Source organism: Harpia harpyja, chromosome 10 (genome assembly GCF_026419915.1).
Source record: "Harpia harpyja isolate bHarHar1 chromosome 10, bHarHar1 primary haplotype, whole genome shotgun sequence".
Taxonomy (NCBI): Eukaryota; Metazoa; Chordata; class Aves; order Accipitriformes; family Accipitridae; genus Harpia; species Harpia harpyja.
In genome coordinates, this window is record NC_068949.1 from 20,269,675 (window position 1) to 20,287,204 (window position 17,530).

Below are 17,530 nucleotides of genomic sequence, written 5' to 3' on the forward strand. Positions count from 1 at the left end.
CTAATAAGAATTGTATAATTTAACATCATGCAGCTGCTTTAGTTCACTGTGATATGTCCAAAGGTAATATTAATAAAAACATCTTAGTGAAGTAAGTGCTACCAAAAAAAATTAGTGGAGAACACTGATTTTTAGAGCAAGAATCTATATTGCATTATAGTAAATAGCACTTACTTAATTTGTATTTATAGTAACCTAAGAGATATTAATTGCTCAGCTGTTTATATCAGCTGCAGTGCATAATTTCTTACCACTTATGGCTTTGCCTACATGGAATGCTTTCTGAATTTTGTTGTTTGCATATAGGGTATCAGTTAATGAGACATCAATTAAGTAAGCCATTTTGACTCGTCTGTGGTCTAGACTTGCTCAAGTCTTATTTTTGTTAAACTGCAATAATTGCACAGATGCTGGTGCATATCCTAGAGTCTGCAAATTAATACTGGGATTGCCAAGCAAGGATTAAGTAATTCCTACTTCTGGAATGTAACTTGCAGCTGGTGTGTCCTTCAAAATGCAGGTTTTCATTCCTAACAAATCCAGACAAGTATATTCTCTTTGTCTACAAAAGAAATACAATTGATTTCCATTTTTATGGTTAAAGGAAGTTTGGTTTTTATGTTTAAAGCATGTAAATTTTCATTCAAATTAGGTCAAAACCTCAGGCTATTGACATCTTACTAATGCAAACTTTAGTGTTCCAAAATTAGTAGATCCTTGAGGATGTAACTTTGTGGTCATAAGAAATAATTTGTATTCTCTTTAAGTAATTTGAAATATAAAAGCTAATAGAGCTTTATTTTAAAGCATCATATAAAAAAGCTGACTAGCTCATTAACAGAATTTACTGTATGGATATAGAAATTAAAATTAAGTGAAATTCTAAACATATTAATAATTGAACAACTTAATATATTTTAAGCAGTACAGTTCACTTGGGGTTGAAAAATTTAACCTTAGAATAATAAGAGTTTCAGGCAGACATTTCTGAAGAACAATACACAACAGATTGTCATCGGATAACAAATATGGACTCTGGTGCCCTGAAGTGTTAGGGCTTACAGGATTCCTGAAAGTTTTTTCTTTTCACTGTGTACTTCTTATTTTAGTACTTAATGTTGAGAGGACTGTAACAATAGACAACTATTCCTTTTTTATTTCCTGCTTTACCTCTTGAGTTCTATGCTATTTTGTATTAATGTTGTTTGGATAGTTCAATATTTTATAGGCAAGAACTTGCCTTTGAAACTTAAGTAAGTTCTGTTTTGTGTTCCACAGAACATTCAGACGTTACAGGCTAATGAGAGATTGAAGCTCCTGCTCTAGAGTCCTTACATTACTCATTGTTGTGGATGTATTAACTGTAGCCATCCTCTAACATGAACAGCCTTTCCATTTTCCCATGTTTCTTCAATAATACCAGGACATTAGTTCAATGCAGTTGTAGGGGAAACAATGCCACCCGTTGGATTATCAGTATCATCCTTTTGTTACATAGTCCTGGAAGGTTTGCTGATCCCCTTTATGGTTATTATGGCTTAATTCTGATAGTATTTTCTCAATACCTATACTTTCCCTGCAGTTTTATTATGTTGCTACACGTTTATTAAAATTTCCAGGTGTTGGGGTTTTTTGCTTTGTTTTGTTTTTGTTTCTGGGTTTGTGTTTGGGGGGGGGGGGTTGTTTTGTTTTTTTCTTTTCTGTCCTTAATGTGGATGCATAAAGTTTGACTGCAGTTTGACTGCAACAGAGCAGTCAAAGCTCTTCTGGAGCACCTTGCTAGCAGTGGAGAGCAAAACATTTTTCCAGTTTTAAGTGGATTTCATCTGCAGTTTCTCTGAGTCTTGCCTCAAAAAGTCATTGTACACTTCTGTTGAACTCTGTGGCTGGATATTTTTTTTTTAGGAAAGATTTAAGGATATGCATCAACTATTCCGTGTTTTTCCCTCTCTTTCCTTTAATCAGATTGGTGTTTATTTTTAACTTGATGCTAAGCGCTTAGTCAGTGTAGCTGCTAGCATACGACTTCACATTTCTCAATCTTAAACAAACAGTAAGTTATTATAAATTAAAAGATTCTTTTCTTCCAGACAGAGAGAAGTTATAATAGATGTGTAGCAATTGCAGTGTTGTGCCAAGTGCATTGGAACAATAAACAGAGCAAGCGAGCTTCTCCCTGTGGCCTAGTTAACAAAAAAGGCAATAATTCACATATGCTTTTTTTCCTCCCTTAGATTCTAGTTGCTGTGAACTTGGGGTATCAGTCTGTCTATGTTCATACCTCTCTTCAAGCATTGTAAGTTACCCAAAATAGGTGTTACCTCCCATGACAGTCTAGCAAAGGCTGTCATCTGAATCTAGACCTAAACTCAATAGTTGTCTCCCTGAGTCTGAATAACCAGGCTGCATTCAGCTTTTTTAGATGTGAGTGCAGCAAAAAACTTGCATCTGAGACTCTGTGAAATGTGTTTATATAGCATGGAAAGATATTAATTTTCTTTTTTAAAATTTTAATATAACTCTAACCTGATTGATTCAGGCCCTGCTTTTTCCACACACTTGATGTATTCAAGTTTAGCTCAATACCTCTGTCACTTAGCAAAGGAAAAACATGTTTCTCTGCTAGCAGGATAAAAATGGAGTTTAAGATTCCACTGTCTTTTGATGCCCTTTCTGTGATTTTTGGGGACATTATGAACTGTAATGTTAGGTATGCGTTTGGGGGCAGTAGAAGAGAAAACAAACCTTGATTTAAAAACAGTTATGTATTACAGTAGAGGAGGTGTAGTTTTGCATACATATCTCACTGTTTGGTGTAGCATGGGAATCTGGAGCTTCTTGCAAAATGTATGTATTTGCATTTTAGTGGCAGTTATGTGAATTGTCATAGAACATTTAAACTCCTTATGTGTCTTGGAAGATCTTAGCTAGAACCTATATAACATTATTTAAGCAGCACAATGGTGATGATTAAGGGACTGGATATAACTAAAATGTAAGGCTGGTATACAGTTATGTTGGTTTTGTTCTAGAGGACTGCTTTGACTAGTAGGCAATGATTGAATGTTGTGACCTAAGACTTGAATGTGAAATGGAAAATAAAATTCCAGCTTTACTTGTGTACTTTGCAAAACTTGAAAGAATGAGAAGAGTGTCATAGAGTCCCAAACAGATTACAGGTTTAGTTTCTCAAATTTCATTATCAGCATTAAATGGTCATTTTGGCATTCTTCAGCTTATAACTCCTGCTATAGGGTCTATCTGTTATGGTTTTGGGGGTTTTAGGGATTGTTGGTTTTGGTTGTTGGTTGAGTTGTTTGCTTAGTTTTCGTTTTGATTTGGTTTTTTAAGGAGATACCTGTATTTAATACTAGTTTTGATGGTGCTGTTAGTATAGAAATGATTCCACAGAATGTAGGCTAAAACTTCACCATTAATAACTTGACTTTTAGCCATGTAAGATTGAATAGCTGTGTTTAAAACTGGTTTGGGTCAAATCAAAAATTTCACCAAAAATGTAAGCACTGTATTCCCAGAACCCTCAGCCCCTTGGTTAACTCTGTTTTTTTAAAAAAAAATATATAAAGACTTCTCTTGAAATGTATTGATAATAAATAATCTAGAGCTAGACAACAGAGCAGATTTGATTCAGATCCAAACTGTGATTGTGTGTGGCTTGGAATACTGCAAGGGGTGGGGCAGGGTGTGCACAATCAATTTGATTCCCAGTAACTTAATTCAGAGAAAAACAGGCCTTGGGATTACTGCTAATCATAATTTGGGATGTATTGCCAGGTGACAATCCACAAGTTCTATTCACCACATTAGTTTCTTATGAGATGGTGAGACTCTTACCAGTTGGTATGGATTTAACAGCTTATTTCACCTTGCAATACCTATATACATCTGATCAATAATATAGTTTAATGAAAGAAGATTCAAACTCTAGATGCTAACATTATATTAGACTTGGGTAGTAAAAACGTTATTTGAAGAGTTTTATGCTTCAGTCCTTGAATTTGACAGACAAATCTCACTGATTTGGGTGATAGTGCGTCAGATAAGACAACAGGTACTTGTACTCAGGCAAAATACTCTTTCTCAGACATTCACAAAGCAAAAAGTTATGGTAAGCAGGATCTAAAAGGAATGAAAAATTAATTTAAACTTTCAGTGAAATAGAATTTTTTAAACAAGTTGTAGTGATTACATAATATTAAGAAATTAATAAGTTTCTTTCTTTTATTGGAAAATATGTGCATGTTTGATTTTGGCCCTGCAGAGCTCCAGAGTTTGGTTATATAATTATAATTATACCTTGCTTCAGATACTGCCATTACAGCATTGAGTGATAGCTGAGAGTAGAGAAACTTCTACATTGCTGTTTCAGTAAGTCTACTTAGAATTAACACATTGCGTGTTCCCTTGTACTGCTTGTGCTATGACTGTCAGCCTCCTTCCTAATACGGCAGCTTCAGTAAAAGGTCTGAAGCCTGTATTGAATGAAGAAATTTTTGTTTCGGTGCTCATCTGTTGCTGGAACAGTTGAGATTGTCAACAAAAGTAGCCATAGTGGTGGTAGTATTCATTCGTTATGGTATTCATACAGATTAATAAATCTGCTCAGTCAGAACTGGAATGACACCACTAGTTTATTTCACACATGCAGTTGTTTAGATAGTGTCTTAAATTTTAGCCACTTCTGACCTAAGAAGTTGTATTTTAAATGGCAGTTTGAGGAGCTGCATGTTCCCTTAGTTAGTACCCTGGTTTACCCAATCCTGAGTGATCAGTTCTCTGGGTTTATTTTAAGGGTCATTACTTCTAAGCAGCTACTTGAGATGTGCATGCCAGAAGACTAAGGGACACTTTAGTTTGATTCTGTAGACTAGCAGATCAGATGAGTTGCAGGAGACATAATTTTCCATCTGTTTCTCATCCTCAGTGCAGCAGACACAAATCTTCTCTGATTTCTTCCGGAAGAATTGCATTCTAAGATACAAAAAATAGCTTATTGCGTTCATGTTTTCAGATTCCAAATTACCCAGTGGATGGCATTGTTCAAGAGACAGAAACCTACAGTAAGGATATCGGAAATCTAAGTCGCAATGGGTACACAAACTATTGTGTACTTCATGATTCCTCAAGCCAAAATTTGAGTGCAGAAATTTCAGTTATGCTGTCCTGTGTAGATGCAGACCTATTTTGGGTAGGATGTGAAACTAAATCTTCCCACAACATTAGAGAATCTTTGGGAGCCAGTAGAACAGAAAATTGCATTGGCTTTATGTTCAGAAAAAAGAAATTAGAAACAGACGGAGATGTGATTAATTGAGCTTCTGCTGTACTAGCCAGAAAAGCAAGTTCTACCTTGTTAATAAGGGCTGGATGCTAGACCTAACAAAATGATTTGGTTCAAAAACTTCAACAGGTTTAAAGGGGGGAAAACATTGGGACTACAAGGTGCCTGGGGTATGTATTCATTGTATCAGGACGTGCTGCATCAAGCCATTGTTTTAACCTGTTTGAAACTTAGCTACAGTCTCAGTGAAGAGGAGTGCAGAGTAAATACACATTTTTACATAGCCTTACACTTATCCTGTGGATTTCACGACCATGTGTATAAATGGAAACTCACTCTAATCTGTCATCACTCTTGGTTTACCTACCAGTGAGCAGAAACTTACTGCAGTCCTGAAGGATACGCCTGATAAAGCTATAAGTGTGATTTGAATGCCATGCAGTAGGATTGCTTGCCATTTGAAATGAAAGAATATAGTTTAGCAGAGGTTAGGATCTAGGACCTAATTGTATACTGGTTTCCCTGAGGTAGGATTCAACTTGTTTGTGTCTCTTTTTCAATGCAAGAAAGCATTCATTCTATGATAATATATAGTGTTTGAAATTCAAGTAGGAGTAGATTTCTAAAGAAAGTGACAGCTGAAATAAAAAAATACTAGTTTATGATTTATTTTCCTTGTCTCTTTTTGTGTGTAAAAGAATAAATGTTTCACTTTAACACTGTTAAATAATGACTCTCTTCTTTTCTTTTGTAGGTTGTCCTAGTCTTCGCTCTTAGTATTGGTGCTCTTGTAATATACTTCATAGATTCATCAAAGTGAGTATTCTAGTACATTTTCCTTTCCCTCCTTTCCTGCAGCGATTATACATCTTTAAATTGCTCCATTCATCTACTTCAAATCAGTGCTTGGTCTCATTGCCTGAGTGCGAAGAACTTTATAATAGTGCATGGTCTACCAAAATAACTCAAGAATGGGAAAAAGGTCTTATATAAACTAGATTGAACATAGTCACATTGGATATGCAGAATGAATAGAGAGGAAAAACTACTTTTTTTTTTGTTGTTGAAATTATGCATACTGTTGCAAAATTATAGTTTTTATGTTCATTGGGTATATGTGGAATCTTTCAAATTCAAGACTATGATAAGAAATACAGGGGAAGAGTATTTGCCAAAAAATTACAGTTTGCAGAAGAAAAAAAGTGTCTTGGGAGACTGACAGGAACATTTCCGAAAAACCTTGAATGAATTAGACAATATGAGCCTTATATCTGGCATATCTGTTCAGATTTCCAACTCCTGGGTTTGATAGATTTCTGCTAAGATAAGGTGAGCCAGTAAAAATCTGCAAAGCATCTCAATATTTTTTAGATTTACACCAACATTATCATATAGTGTTGTAGCTTTGGCCAGGCAATAGAAAGTTTCATCCTGACTTTTTGAGGTGTGTGATGGTTTGACACAAACCAATCTAACTAGGAATATCCTCTCATTGATATCATTCATACTCCACCCTTGTTTTCATATCAAGCTAGACACTGTCAGTGATGTAACAGGCAAATTGGTAGCCTAACACAGAAGAAACCGATAAAAGGGGACTTAGTAGAGTATTATTCTGTTGAATCCAGTTATTTTGGGGACATGGTATTCTGAAGTATCGATAGCATTTTAAAGCTCTAGGTCTACATATTTGCTGCTTTTCCCCAGACTTAGGCTTGCCATTACTGCAATGGCTAAGATAGAATGCCAGCCTAGCTGTCTGTAATGATAGTGGTTATGTTCTGAAACAATCCTTATGTGACTCAAAATCAGACATTTCACTGTTTACATCTGTACATACCGCTATTTAGATAGGTGGTAGCACCAGCAAAAGGCATTCTTGAATACATGCATGTCAATTCTATATTGCGTGAGTTTCAAGCCATACCTTTGTAACCTAGATGTGTCAAGCATAACACAAATAACCAAGGTAGAGATTTTCTTTGTGGAGAGGAGTCAAGTGGGTGGGAAAACTCAAGTTGTATCTTGAGCTCCATTGAAGTGAGGACAATAATTTTTCCTTCTTAACGTTGTGGTGAGTGTTCTCATTAATTTTAGCAAATTTTTCTTTAATATGTCACCACTGAAGCAAGTAAGGCGGTGCTTTTCTGAAGATCTTTTTAAAAACTTTTTAAAACACAATGGCAAAGCATCTGGGTGCCCAACATATCCAGGTCAAAAGTGTCAAAAAGAATAAAACCTGTTACCATTTATGTTTCAATTTCAGACCAACAAAATACAGCTATTTGTCGGGGCAATTGTCTTTTGTGAAACTAATGGATTATATAATGATTTTTAGGCACTGCATTCTAGAAGCCTTTGATTGTTTTCCTCAAGGAGAGCAGAATTAACAACATGGGAGATTTCTCTGGGGTGCTTAAGCTACCTGTGTGCCACCTAATCCATGTACAGCTACCAGCTTATTGGCTGCTCTGTCAATGGGGATAGAAAACTGTTTTAACTGTAGGTTTCTCTGGGTTTTCAGCCAAGGTTTAACTCACAGCTGCAGTTTAAATTCAGTAACCTCAAGTTAGTATACTTGCACACTTTTCCTTTGTTTTCTCCTCCTTCTCTCTTACCCTACTTTCTCCCCCCCTCCCATCTTTGTCCTTTTTTTTTTTTTTTCCTGGTAAATACTCATCAGTAGTTTGATTCAGGTTAGAAAGTGCCCAGATATATCCCTGAAGTGAAAAATTCTGCTTTATTCTGTATTAGAGCTGACCTGATACCCATTTCAGCAATGTAGAATCAAATGTAGTGACACATCAGTCTATTTAAGATCCCCAAGTGCATGATTACCAAAAGTAATTCCTCTTAGAATTTGGTCAAACAGGAAATAATGAAGGTAGGGTGAGAGGAAGGCTTGTGATATCCTCAACAAAACAACTGGAACAACCGAGACTGTGGCTTGGCCAGGAGCAGTGGAGACAAACAGGATCTAGTGCTCACACCAGACAGATAGTGACATCTACCGTTGTGTGCTTTCCCTTGACAATGCATTCTATAGCTGTTTATTCTGCCTGTGCCATGGACACTTAGATGTCATTTGATCTTACACATAGAGTGACAAAAATCATGTCTTCACTCCAAAGCTGAAGAGTACTAGTGTAAGCATTTGTCTAAACCAAAATACCAGTGATCTATTCATCCAAGGCTCTTAATCTGTAAGTAGATTTGCAGATGTAATAGCAGGTATGTCCACAAAGGCAGGGAAGGTGGCTGGAGGCAAAATGAATGCTGTCACAGCTGTGAGAGGAGGGTAAACTAAGAGCATTTCTATGCTACTCAGTTCATCACTCTAACAGGCATTCTCCCAGACTAGTACCACGTGAAATGGTATGTCCAGTGCAATGCAATTTAGAGAGATCTGAGGTCAGAAAATTGTGCAGCTTCATCAACATAGTATCCTCCATGCCAGTTAGTTCTACATCTCAGCAGAGCAATTAAGCAGCTTCATGTTGCTATAATATGTCTGTACTAATTCTGGTTCTGGCACAAACTTTAGGGATCTCTGCACCATACTCCATTATAAAATATAGGCACACTTGTGATCCAGTACATCTGCTTTAATCTGAATTGACTTTTCTTAGAAAGAAGCAGTACTTAACTCACCTTTTAAGAAAGGTTCTAGACAAAATCACAAAAATAATCATTCTTGGTAGAAAGAATGAAGGTTATTCATTTTGAAAACTATAGCGATTATTTCAATACCCTTCATTAAGATTATTCTGTTGTTTATTCAATGCTTCTCCTTTTTACAAGCCACCAGCTTGAATCGTCTCCTAGTACCACAAGATGTGTATAGAACATTCTTCTTTAAAGTGAATATGTACACTTTCAGTGATGCATGGTAGCAACTAATGGAAGATTTCAATCCTTAAACTGAGAATTTATTTAGCAGAGAAATTACTATCTTGGCATGCCTGTTGATTAAATCCAGTCACATCCTGGTAGGAAATGTTTCACTTATTACTAAGGACTAGACTCTTTCCTTCCTTTCTTTGTAGAATCTAATTCATAAAATACTGTTTTCTTGGACAACGCTATTTTTCAATGCTGGAAATAGCAGTTAAACTTGAAACATTTGCCAAAGAGATATTATAGATATCACCCACATAATTATTTTAATCTTTAGGTAACAAATAACCAAATAATTATATTTTTATTTTTAGAGATTTGTTCACTTTAATGTCTGTCTTCCATTTTTAGTTTGAATAAAAGCAGAACATTCAAAGAAGTAATCATAAGCAGCTACTTAGAAGAATTTTGATTAGGAAAGTGATATACTTTAGTACAGAGTAGTGTCATATATCCTAATGATGGTTCTTTTCCAATTCATGTTTCCTTTAAAATTTTCATAATTTAACTTTTCAAGGTAAGGAAATAATGGAATTATCCTTCATTCTTAAGAGGAAAATCCAGCTTGAGGTGCATGCTTTAGATGGTTCTCTAGAGTCTGCTGAATGTGCTGCTGTAGAATAGAGAGCTTGATGTCTGCCAATACTTTTTCATTTTCCATGCTTTTTTATAAGTAGTTTTTATAACCTTCTTCCTGTGTCCACTTCTCTTTATTTTTCTGCATGTAAAAGGTGTTTTAACAAATACATATAGAAGTACTTCTAAGTACATTAAAGATGAATTGCCTATTTTAATTTCTGTTTCTCATCCTGACCTCTGCATATTGTGCTGAATTAGTGACTAGAATAGAGAAAAACATTTGCTTGCCATGATCATCTTTAGACATGGTTAGTAAAAGCACTAGCAGAGAACTCAATTTCCCACTAAACTGGTAACTCAGGGCTCCCATTTTTTATTTCTTGTAATGGCAGTAGCATGGAAACTGTTTATGATTTGAATATCCTTTTCTACTCTGGTTCTTTTTTCTCTTCTGGAGTGCAATACAATGTAGTATACAACCATAGATATAAGCTGTGCTTTTCAGGCACAGAAATTTAATTTTTTTTTGCCTAAAAGCTTGCTTTCTAATGACCAGTTATTACTGTTCTGTCTCTTAAAGTTTACCTCATTTACTGGAGTCCCTTCACTATAAACTGACATTAATGTGGAAATAATAGAGCCCATCAATGGCAAGGTGAAAACATAAAAACTCTCTCAATTTGCTTTATATGTCCTACTTGTGTTTTTCAAATCAGTTATTTGGAGTTGTTTGTATTTTCAGAGGCACCAGTGTAGTTATTCCTAAATAGCTATTTTTTTCCAATACTGTGTCACATATCGTAGTTGATCAGAATTGTACATAAAAGTGCCATCTGGCAATGAGTGTAGAACAGCTGGATCTAAGAATAACAGTGGCACTGTGAATAGGAAGATTTATACAAATATACACACAGACATATATGTTCATGCTGAGCCCTGAGCTTGTTCTCAACTGTTGCATTCTTAATCAGAAAGCTTTATTTCTTTATGTAAGTGGAAAATAAAAAAGTTAAACTTATAGACAACTCTACTTTTTTATGTTCTATATATCTTTGTATATCTGAGAAGAATTCAGAAGTACTTGCTCGTTTTGCATACTAATTGTATAAAATCCCATTTGTCTACGTCTGATATCCAGGGAACCTGAATACTGCCCAAATGTAAAACTACCAAGTTTGTCTTAAGTAAACCATAAGGAAAATGACCTTATTCTTAGCTTGATTTCTAAACTAATTTTTTAAAATGAACTTTGTGCTTTTTGCAAATGTGTCTATTCTAGACCTTCCTTAAAGCTTTCCAAGTTTCTAAAACTATCAGAAAATACCCTACATACCCTCCTCATCACCATACCCCTTTCATCAGTGCTATGACAGGAGAGAGAGAGCACGAAGATGTACTTCTAGCCACCACCAACTAAGGTTTGATTGACGCTGATCCTGCTCCACTCTGTGGGAGTGTAAGAGCTTGGCCCATTTGGGATTGCATTAATTGTGAATTAATCCCTGAAAAATATGGGATAATGAAATTTAAAACACAGTTTTAATTGATCAGATTAATTATCTTTACAGCTCTGTTCTAGGATATAGTTTATTGAGGTAATGTTCTTTGACAATGAACCACAAAGTTAATTTCAAACATTAATCAAATAATTTTGTAAGAAAAAAGAAAACATCTTTAATTGTTAAACTACTTTGTCATGTCTGCAGCTTAACTGCTGACATTGACTAGCGCATCATTATTCATTCTTTTGTCCAACTTTTATTAAATATGTGTATATAAAAAGTATCCACATACATATTTGACTGCATAAAAATGCACTCGCACTTAATGACACATTAATTGTATTCTTGTGTTCTGTTCTGTATGTGGATGACTTTTAGAAAGGATTGTCATACCCTTCTGGAATACAGTTTTCTTGAGCTTCATGTGTCTCCTGTGGTGCCTTTCAGTTCAGTTTTTTGGCCTTGTCTTTATTATTTAGAGTGAAGGAAGTCTTTGTTACCCACTTGCTTAGTAGCAATATTAGCTGGAAACACAGGTTTCAGTGATGCTATACTGGAAATTGCTTAGCAAAACAATGCAAAATGAAAGGTCTGGTTTCTTACTTTGGAGGATTCACACTGGGTTTTTTTGCCGTTGTATAGGAATAGATTAGGAAGGCTGCACTGGAAATAAATATTCTATTTGAGGAATTTCCTGTGTGACAGCACAAGGAGAAAAGTGTCATTAGCAAGTTCTCTTGGAACATTTTACTAGAAAAATATTTTTTTTTTCCTAAGTGGCACTTTATTTCAAGTCCTTGTGAACTCTGTTATTCTGTGGGAATATTTGAGGATAAATTGTGATTGCATACGATGTTTGTCTTTACTGGTTGTTTGCTGCTGCTGCCAGTTTGTCTTGTGAAAGACATTTGATTTAGTGCAGCAAAATGTTCTATAGAAATACTACAAGCCTGATGAGGATTATTTATTTAAATCTGTTACAGATACAGACTGTCACTGCCGAAGAGAATTTGTGCCTTTCTCATTTGTTTAGGCTGTGTTACCCCTTTTACAGATATGTCTGAGTTACGAAATTTGAGTAGTTCAGTAAGTCTGTGTAAACACCAAAAATCAAGTATTTTTAGATACCAATCTCATATTTTCATTACAAGTCAGTCAGCTTTTCAACATCACCTGGGCTAATCTGCGGAACATTTTGATGACACTTTCTCAGTTTCATGGCCCTTAGGGGAAAAGCAATTGAAATTTCAATTGTAAATCAAACAATTCAATACTGCTACATCTGAATTTTGAGTGAATCCCAGTGGCCTGATGTATAAAAAAATTAAGATGTGCCTAAGATGATCAGAAATACAGTTCTTAGAGAAAGTTCAGTGTTTTGATCTTTGATTTTGTTATTCTACAAAATATTCTAATAAATTTTATTATAAGCTTCAGGTTACAGTTTGATTAATTTTTTTTTAAGTATTGTGAATGTATTTTTCTTTTACACTTATATGTCTTGCAGTTTTAAAAGAATGCTGTTTTCTGCTCCAGCAAACCATTTGAGCTATGCTGTATTATTTTGCTGAGGACAGCCCTTGCAGTTCAGGCTCCTATTCTTTTAAGTATTGTATTTACCAGTATTTTGAGTGCATACAGATTCTACATAGCATTTCAGTCTTCATATTTAAGGAATTAAGTAAATAGGGCTTAAATAACACTGTTTTGTGTCAACCCTTTCTACTTACAGTGAAATTTACTTGTGCAAAAATATTTTAATTATGTTTATAAAATTCTTTGTCTTACTACACTCATTAACCCACACTAAGTGGCCACTGGAGCATTCCTTCATACTTTAAGTACAAATTAGAGTTAATATATATACTTTTTTTCATGGTGCATGAACAGGTATGAAGAAGCTGACTTTAAACTCTGGGATCTGGTTCAAGGACCTGTTGTTAGATGATATTTACCATTGCTCAAATTGCTAAAATTACAATGGTCTGTATCTTGGCAAGTAGATTAAAACAGTATTATTCCCTCTGTAATGAGAATTCTTGGGAAATAATGCAGACAGTCTCATACAGACTGTCCAATCCTCCATGGTACCCTGCAGCCAGTCTACTTGTCAATTTTGATTTTTTTTGTTCATTTAAATTTTGTTAATACTGCAGCGATTTCTGGCCATTTCTGTGAGCTGATAAATGTTGTCCCATGCTGATCAAAGTAAATCCAGTTGCATTTGTTCTCCCCACCTCTCCCTTGGAAAAAAGAGGGAAAAACAGGGTTAATTCCTAAAACCAAATCTTAGTATTATTAAATGCTCAATAGTCAAATGGAGTGATAGGTGTCCTTTTCTGATGTAAAGAAAATTTAGGTTAAGTATGTAAATTAATTTCTCTTGAGTCATTACTTTCAAGTCACTTGTTTTTTACTATTATAACAGAAATGTAACTTCAGCTGTTCCTACTGCTGCTTCTTGGCAAATGACAAAATGTGTGGTTTATAAAGACTCTGTCAGCACCCTTTAAACCGATACAGCATTAAATAAGATTATCAGTCATAAGGGCGGGCTCATTTTATCTTTGCTGTGTTTGTAATAGATAACTGATTGCTCACCGTTGTTGGTTTAATTCAAAAAGTGATTTGCAGGAGAAAGCCTTATTTGTGACAATGAACATTAATTTTCTTCATTGCTCTGCAAAGTTTCATGGAAAATGTCCATAGCTAAGATTCATTGCTCTCATAATAGCATGCTACAGTTCAAGCCAGGTGGGTATGCAATGCAATGCATGGCCTCTGCAGGCAATTGAATACCAGAAAGATGTAAGGCCTTTGTTAGGTACAGATGGTGTTAATTATGAGTGAAATCCAGCAACAACAGTGATGTGATTATTATAAGGCAAAAAGCGAAAGAAACAAGCCACAACAGGGGTGGAAAACCCACATAATTATCCTCCATGCGTTAGTATGCACTTAGCTGTCTAGGACAAATGGATTAGGTATGATTGTATGTTTTCTAGGTTTGTTGGTAGACATCTGTCCCTTGAGGTACAGCAACTAATCATTATAGGTGTTATCTTTCTTGAATTGTTAAAAAAGCTGGATATAGTGAGGCATACCTGTAGAAATTAGATGCATGTTTTATGTGCTATCCATCTCAGCTCAATGTTTGCATTTATTCTCTGACATGCTCAGAGAGCTTGTGTTTGGTAAATTGTATGCAGATAAAATTTGTAAAACACTACCTGAATAACTTTTCCGATCTACTTGGGAGTTGAGGAAGATTGTAAAATTCCTTCGTTATGATTATAATAATAAATAAAGATAATTCCTCTGTATGTGTTTATCACATTGGTGAAACAACATTGGATTACTTTGGTTTTCACTAATTGTACATAATCACTGAGTAGGCAATATAGAAATACCCAGTTTTCTTGAGACAAAACAATGCAATGAAGTTTCTATCAATGCCAGTAGATTGTGTTTGCTCAATGGTCAAAATTAATTGTTGCAAATGAATTAAATGAGAAATATTGTGAATGAGTTTCAGATAAAATGGCAAAAAAACAGTTTCGTTCTACAATAATTTGGCAAATCAAGCCTTGGGGAAATTTTTGGTTACTGTTTTTACTTGTGGTATCATACAAAAAATCTTATTAATCATGATACACAACCTTGATGATGTGACAAATTGCAGTGGGATAAATTTTCTGAAGTGTTAGGCCTTATAAAACATTTCAGTAAGGTCAAAATTTCTGGAAAACATCTAAAAAATGAGAAACTAATAAATTGTGGCATAAATCACATCTGTTTTGTATATGCAGTTCTGGAAACAAGCCATTATCATCTTCTATTTAGTTTGTTTGCAGTATTCTATTAATCAGCTTGTATTTCAACATGTAACTTTATTTCAGCTCTCTTGATTCAGTCAGTCTCTGAATTGTTGGAATTGGAAGGGACCTCGAGAGATTGTTTAGTCCAACCCTCCTGCTTCCTGCAGGGTTACCTAGAGCAGGTTGCTCAAGACTGTGTCCAGTGTGGGTTTTGAATATTTCCAAGGATGGAGATTCGACAGTCTCTCTGGGCAACCTGCTCTGGTGTTTGATCACCCTCACAGTCAAATGTGGTTTGTTTTGTTTTTTTTTCTTATGTTTGATTGAAATTCCATGTATTTCAGTTAATGTCATTTGCTCTTGTCTTGTCATTGGCTATCACTGAGAAGAGTCTGGCTCTGTTTTCTTTACTCTTAAAGAAGGCTTCATCAGATATTTGTACATGTTGATAAGATCCTGCTGAGCCTTCTCTTTTCCAGACAAAACAGTCCCTGCTCTCTCAGCCCTCCTCATATGACAGGGCTCCAGTCTCTTAATCATCTTTGTGGCCCTTCACTGGTCTCATTCCTGTATGTCTATGTCTCCATGCTGAAGACACATTTCCTAATGCAGCCTGGGATGCTGCTGACCTTCTTTACTACAAGGGCACATTGCTGGCTTATAGTCAACTTGTACACCAGCACCCTCAGGTCCTTTTCTGCAAAGCTGCTTTCCAGCTGCAGCCAGTTGCATGCTAAGGAATCACTGAAGTGCAAGCTTGTATCATTTTGTTATTCCAAAAGCGAGTGAGTAATTTTAAATAACAAAACTTTCTACATGCAGTGATACTTAGTGACTTTATTTGTATTAAAATGTTGCCAGATAGGCCTTTATGTAAATATCTGTCACTTGAATTAATAGTGTTTATACTGAATGTAGCAGGATTAAGAGTTTGATCTTCAAGAAGCTAAGTCCTCATTTTTCATGAGCTAATTCTTATATGGTTTAAATTTTCAGCATCTCTTAGAATATTAGCTGGACAATTGAGAGTATCTTATTTCAAGAATCAGAGAATCAGATCCCTTTTTTTTAAGGGCTAGATGGAATTTGCTAATGGCTTTTTGAAGCATTTTGCCATTAGTTTTTCCTTCTCCGATTTCTACTGAATAGCTAGAAATTTGGTTTTGATATGGACAAAAATCTGTATCACTAGCATGTTTGCAGGAGAGCACAACATGTTGTTCTCTCTAGTTTCTCTCTTTTAAGGATGAATGGAGGAAATTCAGCTCTGAATTAAGTGTTGTCTAATTTGAATAGCCTATTAGCTATATTTACATAACAAGGCTTTTTCAAGGGAGCAGAATTTTACACTAAAACCTGGCTTCATATTTTTTGTGGAGAGGAAGGGAAAAATTTCACAGCAGTGAAATTTCTAGACTAAAACCAGTGGAGTACCTTAAGCCTTGGTAAGGCCTCAAAGCATGCTGCTTCTTCTGCACCATTGTATCAGAAATATGTAGATCAACCGATGAGAGAGTCTGGAGCAAAACAGGAATGGTGAAAAGTTGAGGAAAATTCTTGTGACAGGTAAACTAAGGAATGAGGAGTGGTTGTTGGAAAAGGATTTGTTTAGCCTGGGAAAGAAACAAAAGAAGCCACCTTGTGATATAGGGAGGGAACAGATGGGACCATTCCAATATGTAAATAGAAGGGTAACCAAAGGTCATCTCCATGGTGTTTGAAGAAACTGTAAAATCTGTATAATTTACAACTTTGCAGATTTAGTTTGGATCTTAAGGAAAGTTTGATTGCTGTGACAGTGGTGAAATATTGGAAAAGATAACCTAGAATGGTTGTGGAATTTCCTGCAAAAGGAGCTTTGAAGCAAATAAAATACCTGGTATCTCAGTTGTACTATACTTGGTGATACTCTGGTTGGTAGGATGTTGGACTATCTGATTATTATGTCTTCTGTAATGTAAAGGTGACTGTGTGGCCTGGGACACTGAAAGGAAATGAAGACCACTTTATTGCTTTGAGGATCTAAGCCTGCAGAGCAGCAAGGGTATCTATAGGATTTCAATCTTACAAAAATATTTTTTGTCTTAAAAATACTCTTGATAAAATGTTGACATTTAATACCCTCACCTTTTGTAATAAAGTTTATTATTTTTGATGATATACTCAGATACTCTCAAAAGACTGAACTGGATCCAAGAGCAAGGAAGATGTGTGATCCTTTCTGGCCCAGGGCAAACCCTCTTCATAACATGTTGCTCTGCAGTTCGAGGTCACAATTACTCAGAGTTTAGTCTTTTAGTGTAGCTGATCAGTAAGAATTTTTTTTTTTTTAATCCAGAGGCTGTGGGTAGGCACGCAGGAATGCTTCTAAGGATTTGATGTTAGCATTTTATAGCTTGTCTGAAAATGAATAACTAAATCCAACAAGTATG

At 35.4% G+C, this 17,530-nt stretch overlaps 1 protein-coding gene across 41 annotated transcripts in view; it reads left to right on the plus strand.

Annotated features, from left to right (window-relative positions):
• KCNMA1 (potassium calcium-activated channel subfamily M alpha 1) overlaps positions 1-17,530 on the plus strand; it is a 526,550-nt gene that overhangs the window by 241,546 nt on the left and 267,474 nt on the right. For all 41 annotated transcript variants that reach the window (XM_052800261.1, XM_052800260.1, XM_052800262.1 and 38 more), the window contains one exon: positions 6,057-6,118. In XM_052800261.1, coding sequence (XP_052656221.1) covers positions 6,057-6,118 — 62 coding nt within the window. The remainder of the gene's footprint in view (positions 1-6,056; positions 6,119-17,530) is intronic.